At 35.1% G+C, this 10,649-nt stretch overlaps 1 protein-coding gene across 1 annotated transcript; it reads left to right on the top strand.

Moving 5' to 3' along the window:
- The first annotated feature begins 1,246 nt into the window (after positions 1 to 1,246).
- Positions 1,247 to 8,689, top strand: LOC108693823 (sterol regulatory element-binding protein cleavage-activating protein). The gene is made up of 13 exons (XM_018202975.1): positions 1,247 to 1,834; positions 2,122 to 2,298; positions 2,401 to 2,637; positions 3,741 to 3,921; positions 4,459 to 4,604; positions 4,679 to 5,774; positions 5,862 to 6,132; positions 6,201 to 7,267; positions 7,348 to 7,507; positions 7,653 to 7,836; positions 7,919 to 8,058; positions 8,145 to 8,356; positions 8,488 to 8,689. The coding sequence occupies exons 1-13, from the start codon at positions 1,818 to 1,820 to the stop codon at positions 8,665 to 8,667; spliced, it is 4,068 nt and encodes a 1,355-aa protein (XP_018058464.1). The 5' UTR covers positions 1,247 to 1,817; the 3' UTR covers positions 8,668 to 8,689.
- Positions 8,690 to 10,649: the final 1,960 nt, after the last annotated feature.

Genomic DNA, 10,649 nt, shown 5'->3' with positions numbered 1-10,649 from the left:
AAGGAGAAGTAAAATTCACAAATAATTTAATTTTAATAATTTATGAACCGTAATATAAATAAATAATGTAAACGAATATGTAAGTGAATGTAATGTAATATAAATAGTATATGTATCACAAATTTGTAAAATATATGATACTCGTGATGTTTTCTCGTTAGACATTAATTCTAATATTTAACTCATACAAGTTTTTTTCATAGCTTGATCTGTCTGTAACTCGAAATCTCTTTGCATCTTGAAATCTGTTTGCGAAGATCTTTCATCCTCGAAAAATTAAGCTTTATTCGTATATTCAAGCAGTATTCAAGCAGTTAATTATGCATGCGATGAAATTTCATGAATAACTACCGAAGAAAAAAAATAGATCTCTAAAAAGATCTCTAAAAAGAAGAAATCATGGACTCCGATTTTGCATTGCTTTAGTCATTAGAAGCTACATCCAAAAGATCTTATCATAATTTATATATTATTAACTCTCTCTCTGAATTATCGTCATTTATCACAAAAATCTTTTCATGATTTAACTTTGCTCATATAACTTCAACCTGCTTTCCTGCAAAAACTTGTTAAACGCAATTTTGTAAAAGGAAAACGCTGTTTCTTTTAGCATAAAGTATCATGTCCTGTACTCCGAATTCGTGAATTTCGGATCACCCTGTATACACTGGTAGCTGGACATATCAGTCAGGCAAATTCCTGAATTTTCTGCTCCTCTGCATTATGCAGACGCATAAATTTTTTTCCCCCTTTTTTTTAGGCGTTCCCTCTTCGTTTATGCATGCGATCGAATCATGGATTAGTTAACTGCGCGGCTTGCATGCACAATCTAGGCATTCCAGACGCGCAGACAATTACGCTACGGACATCGTCTGGCGAACGTTACTAAGCGTTACCTTCTTTTTACGCAAATCGTACGCATCACACAGAGCTTGCTTTCTCTCTTCCCTTTCCACCCTTTCACGGCCACGTGTGTATTCGGTGACGCACCTGGCGATTGGCCGCGCGGCGGAGGCTCGACCCGAGTTGGACTCCTCTCGTCTCGCTCTCGGGACTCGATTTAAAAATAAATTAACGCTCTCGCTTTCGCGCGTGTATCAGCGTATACTCAGCCATGCCGTACTCATTGTAGATCATTCGAAGCGGTTCGAAGCCGGGGGGGGTCTACAAAGCACGCAGTCTTAGCGCGAGGAATGTAGAAGAGCGAAGGAAGCGTCGCAACATCGTCATCGTTGGTCATCGTCGTCGCACGTTGCAATCACGTAGGCGGCGCGCGTTCCTTCTTGCCGGGATTTTTGCCGCTCGCTCGCTGTCGCTTGCTCGAGCGAGTTACCCGAGCGATGACGTGACGCGCGCATCCACAGCACGTGCGGGCGCAGTAATCGCGACGTGAAATCGATTCTCAAGAAGCGAAACGCTTTCCATCTTTCCCCCGCCTCCACCGTGGCTTCTAATGCGCCGCAAAAACTAACGACGAACATAACCTCTAAATCGATCGTGCCCGCTGCCTGAGCCTGCGTGCACCGTACACGCTCAGCAGCGTAATTATTTCTTTTTTATTATTCCAACACTTCGCCTTGCTCTTTTTTTATCGCGCCGTTACTTACTCTACTCATTACTCCTCATTGTTCTGGTTCTGCGCCAGTCACATCCGTACGAAACACGAGACCAAAAGAGGGACCAAACTGCGCATCGTCGTCGTCGTCGAGGACGTCGTGGAGCGTTCCTATAGGAGATTGATAATCCAAGTGTCCTCGAATCTTCTTCTCTTCCTGGACGGAGCGTTGCATCACGTGAAGCGTTGGTGATGAAGCGGAATGATTAAAAGGACGTTGTAAGTCGAGTGTAAGGAAACGTGACAAATTGGAGAACGCCTCGTTGGAGAACGTTAGCTCTATCAGGCTTCGTTATCGCTTTTGAAAACGGCGTCTGCCTCATTAAATATCTACTCACGACACGCGCGCACATACACGCATTTTTACGGCCGGTTGCGTAATAACGGCGATAATCTTAATTGAAAAACATGCGGAATCTTTTTTTTTTAACCTATCTATTCACTGCGCTGTTTGCAGTATCGTGTCACGTTTACCGTATCAATACTATTGGGTGTTGCTAGGTCAGTTACGGGCGACACGACAGCCTACAAACTGAGAATGTCGCATGGACCGCACACATAAGTGAAATGTCTCGCAGTTTGCCGGACAGAGTGGCTGGGCTTTATTATGCCCACGGCCTATTCTGCTCCTCTCATCCCGTCATCGTCCTCTCTCTCGCGATATCGGTTCTTTTATTATGCTGGTAAGTCATTCCCCTTTTCCCTGATGATTGCATTGTTTATCAATACTTGAATGACTTCAATCCTGGAAGAGATCTGTTAAGATATTTGTTTGGTTGTTGCAGCTGTCCACTTGTCAATCTGCCTATGCCAGGCAATGCTCCGAAAATACTAATCAACGATACTGTCCTACCAGTAATAAACGACACGGAGACCTCGGTACTGTATGTCCAACAAGTGGTACTAAGGATCGGAGTGATGCCATGGAGCGAAGATCTGACGCTGATGGATGCCTTCAGAGGACCTTTATACGAAGTGTTCAATCTTTTGGAGATCATACAAAACTATCAGCATCCAGAAACGTGAGTGCTCCATCTAATTATTTTAATTAATGTCGTGTATAGTTCATATGGGATAGCAAATTAAATATATCTATTTTATTTTAAGTTCCAAAAGTGTACACTAGTACAAAAAACTACAGATCTGTAAATATGTACCTATGAGATTTTTTTCAGAGTTAGGAAGCATTACTTTTTCCATTACTTTTGATAATAAACATAACATTGCAACTTTTTTATAATTAAATATTAAGGTTGCGCCAAGGTATATAATGTTGCAATTTTTTATAACTAAATGCTAAGGTTGTGCCAAGATTGGACAAATCGACTTTTCCAACCTTGGCACAACCTTAGCGTTTAGTTATAAAAAATTGCAACGTTATTATCAAATTGTTTGTCATAAAAAATAATTTAAAAAATAACGCTTTTCAATTCTGGATTTTTTGTATATTGTATGAGTAATCTTATACCGATCTCTGCGCTAATTAATTATTTTGTGTGATAACATTTTCTGTTATTGATAGACTTTGTAACAGCAGTTTTGTGGGTGTCTTATTATTTGTATGTGTTACAAAAGATTATTTCTTTTGTCTACTAACATTGTACTTTGTTATATAGTGCATTGCAATAAAGATAAAGATTACATAATACAATATAGTCAATAATTTCTTTATTTATAACATTGGCAAACAGCAAGGAATAATTCACTGTGTTGCATTGTGTTTGTGCTTTTTTAAGTCTGAAAAGCACCCATAATATGTAACTTCTAACATTTGGAAAAAGATTATGTGTCCAACTTCTTTTTTAAGATACCCAAAGATGATTTTATATAGCTCAAAATATATAAAAAACTACTTTTTTTAAAATTAAAAAATGATTGATATTGGGAGATATTTTTCTCTTAGAATAAAGATCTCATCTGATTTGATTTTTATATCCGGTAGCCGAAACTTATAATGTTTTATATTTGAATTTAAATTGTTTTCTTTATTTTTATTTTTCTTTATTTGTAATTGATTCTATTTAATTGTGTATAATTTAAAATTTGTTTGACTCTTACTTTGCCCTTTATTTATTGTTATTTATTTCGTATATGAAGAACCCTTCTGCTAAATATTGATTTTTAGATTAAAAACACTTGGCCAAGTATGCTTGCACATTGAAGCAGTGAAAAAAAGAAATGGCAAGAAGGCTGAGGTTTTGCCGGAATACAACTGTCTTGTTCTATCACCTGCAAATCTCTGGCAACAAAGTATAGAGTTATTTTCTCAAGACACAAATCTTATTAACACTATATTTTCATATCAGGTAAATATATTCATAAAATATACTATAATTGTTTTGTATGAAATAATAGTAGTAGTAGTAGTAGTAATAATAGTAGTATAGTCTCATATGTAATTGCTAATTGTTATTTACCGCAAATAGATAAAGCTTTTATTTGGCATATTAATTAACGCTTATAGCGTTTTCTCTTGGCTGCCCATCAGTGCAACACTCAGACAGTATAGTGTGTTTCCTTAGCTATAGTGTAGTACAAATTTTATTACCTCACGAAGTAGGGTTTTGCTACACGATTTCAAAGAGATGGTGTAGAGCTAGTGTGACATTAAAAATTTGAAAATGGAAGTCAGCAGCAGAATTAAACTACGTATGAAGTAATGTAGTAAAAGTATATACACCATGGTGTATGTACTTTTGTAGTGCAGAACTGATGCAGCACTTATACGCAACTGGTGTAGTGCGAGGTTACACTCAATGTATCCTAAGAGAAAACGCTATTAATTTCTATCTTTATTGTATAAAAAGTAGTTAATTTGTTTGTATGTATCGTTACTATTACAGAATCTTCAAAGAGGTAAGATAAGTCTTGCAGAAGTGATGTTTGGAATGAGTTTAAAGGAAACAGGAGTGAAACGATATCCTGCTCGAATTCGCCAAAGAATCCTCCAATATGCCGTAACCATTTATTTAAAGAAATATGATCAGGAGTAAGTATTTACATAAATCGCTTTTAATTTGTTATTAATATAATTATATTAACATATATTTTATTTGCTTATAGATTCATAAAAGGGTTGCAGCATCGATTACGAACGTATTATCAGCTGCATCAAACCGTCGACAATAGCACGGACGTTGATACGCATAATGAAGTATTAAATATTTTTTATCCTGGCGAATTCAATTACAGTGAATTCTTCCCGTTAATGATGACTTCCCTAGCCTTATTTTTCTACGAATACTTTCAAGTGCGGAAAATAGAACTGGTAAAGTCTAAAATTGGCATTGCATTCAGTGCCAGCGTAACAGTGATGGGTTCGTTATCAATGACTGTGGGAGTGTGCTTTTTCTTTGGTCTGACATTGAGCATGAGTGCCAAGGAAGTGTTTCCGTATTTGGTGATTATCTTCGGCCTCGAGAACATTCAAGTGTTGACTAAGAGTGTCGTTAGCACTCCAGCCCAATTGGACGTAAAGATACGTGTCGCTCAGGCTTTATCTAAAGAAGGATGGTCTATTACGAAAAATCTGCTTACAGAAGTGACGATCCTAACTATCGGTTTATTTACTTTCGTACCTGCTATCCAGGAATTTTGTATATTCGCCATTGTTGGATTATTGAATGATTTTTTTCTACAAATGGTATTCTTCTCGACGATCCTGGCGATCGATATCAGACGAACAGAGTTATCCAGTGAGAATTCCAAATTTCACTTGTCTCACATTCAAACATCACGCAGACAACAGTTTACCACTACCATTACCAATCGAAAACCTCATATATTCCGCTCTAAGTCTCATCCGAGATTGAACGGCCTGTCTACCGGCCCGACGAACGTTATTGCTCCGAATACACAAAATACTCACACACTGACCAAGATTCCCAAACGTTTGAGATTGGTGTATTTATGGGCTCGAACACGAATTTTCCAGCGTGCATTTATGGTAGGAATGGTTGTGTGGATTAGCATGGCTATTAACAATTCTGGTATCATTGAGCACATAATACATCTTAGCGAGACGCTAAAGCCAGAAACTGACATGGATGGTTATACAGTAGACAAGCCTCCATCATTAAACGATTATGTTAAGCTAAATACGGTAACACCTATTTCTATATCGCCTGCAACTGTAGCCCCAAATAAGTTAAACGAACAGGTGAATTTTCATTTTATTTTCAAAATAGACAATATTCTTATATTTTTTTGAAGTCCATAATCCATTCAAGAAAAATGTATTTTTTAGAATTTAACTAATAATACAACAGAGGAATTAAATAAGCTAAGACCTATGGATTTTCCGCCTTGGAATAGTTTGTCACTGTATCATTGGTCTTCGATTCTTTCAATGTATAATGTGTCGATTGCTGGTGGAAGAGTGACTATACTACCGACTATAAAATTATCGTACGCGGTGAGCCCGCAATTAGCAAAACAAATTAGCAATCCAAATGATGTTCAACACTTCCAGTGGCAGAGTCTCGCTACCGCTGCGCTTGATCCTTTAGATTTTTCAGGTTTGAATTTTTCAATGAAAAATTACAAAAAGTTAATTATTGAGTCTTCAACTTTTTTTTATTTTTAGATATGGAAGTACCATCGAGATCAGAAGGACGTGTATTTAATACGGACACGCCTTTTGTACCGTCGAGTCCAATGGAGATATTTCTAGCCGCTCTGCTGTGTCTTATTAGCGTAATCGTGGTTGCTTATACAATGGTTGTATTATACCGTTGTATTTGCACGAGAAATTACGCGGAGTGGCGAGCCAGTTGGCACCAGCAAGAAAAGACGCACGATTACGTTACTCAATTAGTGTTGGAAGCTGTGCCTCTGGTCTTGGAAGGCCATACTCAGGAAGTAGAATGCATTGCGACGGACGGTAACACCGTTGCTAGCACATGTTTAGCGGGACATATCAGAATATGGGATTCGACGTCTGGCGAGCAATTGGCGCATATCGATAGACGACAATTTTTCAGCGGTCCGCAGAAAACGCTGAGTCAAGCGTCGCCAGATGCCGACGAGCTGATGTCAGATTATGAAAGCGGTTCGCCACCTTCTCGAGGTGAAATGGAAGTGGCACAATCGATGGGACTTTATTCACCGGCCTCGGCAATGTGTCAGGGAAAGTTATCTCCCGCTTACAATATGCGAAGAGTTAATAGTAACAATAACAATGATCATAAAAGACGATCTATAGGAAATATGTTAGATTACGATTATCAACTCAATGAACTCAATAGCGACAATAAGCAAAAACTATTACGTCGAAGCTTAGGCAGTGCCTACGATCTTCCCGATCTAAAACCGGCGATAAACATAAAATTCTCAACTATAAAATATACACCCTCGCAAAAAAATTATGATCAAGGCTACGATTTCGGGGAGCGATATAAAATCTTATTCGATGAACACAATAAGTCAATCGAGGAGATGCAAAAATCTAAAATCAGGGAACAATTAGGTGTTTTTCCCGCAAGATCGAACAATTTAGTTGGCAGTACATCCTCCATAAATACCGACCGCACAATACAATCGTCGCCCATTATAGCGGCGATTTGGTGTATGGATTATCAGGAAAATCTTGTAGTAGTAGGGTGCGCTAATGGCAGTCTAGAATTCTGGGAGGGCACGACCGGTAGATTCAAGGTGAGATACGAATAATTTGAGTGAAGATATTATTTTAACAATGTAAATTAATTGAATAATTCTATTCTTTCTTAACTTAGTGTCTCTTCGATGATGGATCAGGGCTTGGAATCTCTGCCGTTAGACTCGTTGGTAGCAGAGTAGTGGCAGCTAAATTGAATGGTGTTGTCGACTTTCTGCAACTTGAAAGTTATAGTGAAGGTCAGCAGATTGATTGGGGCTTCACATCTTACAGAAGAAGTAATGATCTTTCAAATATCAGAGTTTATTTCTACATTAAATTATGTTGTATTATATCTATAAATAACAAATTTATTTCTTTATTAAGCTAAATTTATTTAATTGATCTGTTTAACTGATCTATTTAATTGATCTATTATTTTAGCGCATGTGCGAACGGGAAGTGCTGGTTCGCCCATGGATCTAAATAACTATATGCAAACAGAGGAAGATTTGCGCTGCATGAAAATTGGCTCTCATAGAGCACATCAACAAGCGATCACTGTTTTAGATAGCGAAGGTGGACGTGTATTAACAGGCAGCCAGGATCACACCTTGAAAGTATACAGGTATACACAGTTTAATATAATTCAATTTATTTTTTCTAAAAATTATTTATATATCTATATATTTTTCTTATATCTTATCTAGGTTAGAGGATCAGTTACCTCTGTATACACTTCATGGGCATTGCGGTCCGATATCGTGCCTCTTTATCGATAGAATAAGTCCCATGACATCCGGTAGTGGGTCTCAAGATGGGTTACTATGTGTGTGGGATCTTTTGACAGGTAACATCTTTATCTCAATGAATATATAATTTAGTATAACTGTTATCTCTTCTAATCTAATGTTTTTATATAATACATTTTTGCAGGAGCATGCATGTATAGTATTCAAGCCCACGATGGTGCTGTAGCCGCTATCACATGTTCAGTGTCCTATGTGATAAGTATCGGAACAGATGAAAGACTGTGTGTTTGGGAACGCTTTCAAGGACACTTATTACACACTTTGCCAGCACATAAAGCAGCTTACAGTTTACAATTGGTGATGTTAACGCATCATCTCCTCATAACTAGCAATCAGGTATGTATATACACATACACACACACACACACACACATATGCACGCACACACACACACACATGCACGCACAATTTTAGATCAAAATTATGAAAATAAATCTCGATTTCAAAATTGAATATTAATATTTCAGGGATCATTAGTAGTCTGGGATGTAAGAACGGGTGAGCCAGTTCGAGAAGTGAGACTGGGTCATAAAGACAGCTGCATTTTCGTAAAGCAAATGCTGGCATTGAGGGACAGCGTCGTTTGCGACTATGGTCGGCAATTGAGAATAGTCAGATTTCCATTGGTTTCTGATAAGCTGGATTAAGTTCTTGTATGCGCGTGTACATAGCCGTGTTTTTCTTTATCTTAGCTTATTTTAAATGATTTATTAAATTAGATGTTAGAAACTATAGATTTTTATACAATATAATATTGCGTGTATATTCTAAAGAGTGATATATATTTTCGATGTAAGTTTATGTTACACAATAATACACGTATTCACGGGAATATATTTTTTATTCGACGGAACAATTATATACAAATAGTCACATTTTCAATTTTTAAATCGACATTATGACATTAAACCAATTGAAAAGTTTGAAGAAATAAAGATTGTATAGTAACATAATAACGGTACGCTCTATTCAGAATTTTTTTAAATTTAATTTAATTTTATAAAGATGATTTAGTATTTTCTTAACTGATCTTCTAATTACGACATGAAATAATTTTAATATGCGTTTATTTAATATTTTATAACATGTATAGTGGCTGTGCTTTATTTTGGATCGTCTCTTAGCTTTTGTTATGTAATATAAAACCGCTTAATATTTTATTTAAATATTTTTAATCTTTTTACTATAAGTAATATCGTGATAACATTCATGCATTTGTAAAACCGATATTGTTTTTTAATATAAAAACGATGACAATTATGACCCACAAAGAGTTCAACAACTATTAAGATAATGGTGTAATAAAAATGATATTTCATCTGAATAATATAGAACATTGTAAGTAATTTTGAATATTTATCTTTAACAAATGAATACTAATTACAAAATTATGAAAAATTGTTTAAAAATTATTCTAATTTTTTAAATTAAATCAAATATAAAGTTAAATGATTAAAATTGTAACATTTCCAAAATTATTGCCTATGAGTTTTTATGTAAATTTATATATAGATGAAAATGTATTGACATTGTGACAGGTTTTAAAAGTGCCTTTATCGTATCCGTCAGTTTCATATCGAGAGAAAGAGCGAAATGGAAACATAGATAAATACGAAAAAAAATATTTCTGTTCCTTATTACACAATATATATTACAAGTAAAATAGATCTAAAAATAATTTAATTTCTATTTAATTAGAATTCTGCAATATGCGTCTTATTTATCTAACATAGCATAACAATTACTTCAAATACTAAGTATTTGTCACTATTATTGTTTAATTGAAAATAATTGAATGTGTGTACCCAAATAACTAAAAATTTAGAGAGATTCTAGCTATGATGATATTTTTAGACATCCTGTCGGTTGTGTTATGACTTAGAATTAATTTATTTCACGGATAAAATTGAATATAGAATAATTCTTACAATTAATTATATGTCATATTTTATTTAATTTTACATATAAATAGAAATAAATTACATTCATGATACTTTTTTTAATTTGAATTCTAAAACTTGAAATCACTTTTTGAAAATTGACATATAATTAAACGAATCATATATTGATTATATATATTATTTGTAAATATTCACATATTTCACCGATCTAATTATTTCAATTAATTGGTATCCATTCATAATCATCCAAATAATATTTCAATTTACTAGTTTTAAAAGGAATTTTTTACAACAGTTATCTCTTTGAACAAAGTGACGTATGCTTTCATTTTATCCGGACTATATTTACACTGTAGTAATAGTTGTATCTAAATCAATGACACATTATAAGGAAGATATGCTTCTTGCTTTTTACTTAATATGGCAGCTGCACTGATGTTTTTTAAGCGTATAATGTTATATAAAGGGATATAGATTTTTGGCAAGAAATGTATTATGTATGTTGTTTCAGTTTGTTACTCGTTATTTTATTTTTTGTGAACGAGCAGACCTGTTGATGATTTCGAAGAATGCAATGAATTCTTACTTAGAATGTGGAGTGAAAATTGACTTATTAAATAAGTGGAATATGTCGCAAATAATAAAAATTAACTCAGGAATTTTGGCGTGTCAAATAAAAATATTAATATATCATATAAAAAGATATTTCTCTCGATTCCGATTTCTGC

Source organism: Atta colombica, unplaced genomic scaffold, assembly GCF_001594045.1.
Source record: "Atta colombica isolate Treedump-2 unplaced genomic scaffold, Acol1.0 scaffold11, whole genome shotgun sequence".
Classification (NCBI taxonomy): Eukaryota; Metazoa; Arthropoda; class Insecta; order Hymenoptera; family Formicidae; genus Atta; species Atta colombica.
Note: the sequence above shows the minus strand (reverse complement) of the source record. Positions and strands in the feature narration are given on the sequence as shown.

Excerpts from the sequence above, each read along its gene's own strand:
- LOC108693823 (XM_018202975.1), top strand. Across the intron at positions 2,299-2,400 it reads TCGGTTCTTTTATTATGCTG|CTGTCCACTTGTCAATCTGC; the intron begins GTAAGTCATTCC and ends TGGTTGTTGCAG. Across the intron at positions 7,508-7,652 it reads CTTCACATCTTACAGAAGAA|CGCATGTGCGAACGGGAAGT; the intron begins GTAATGATCTTT and ends CTATTATTTTAG.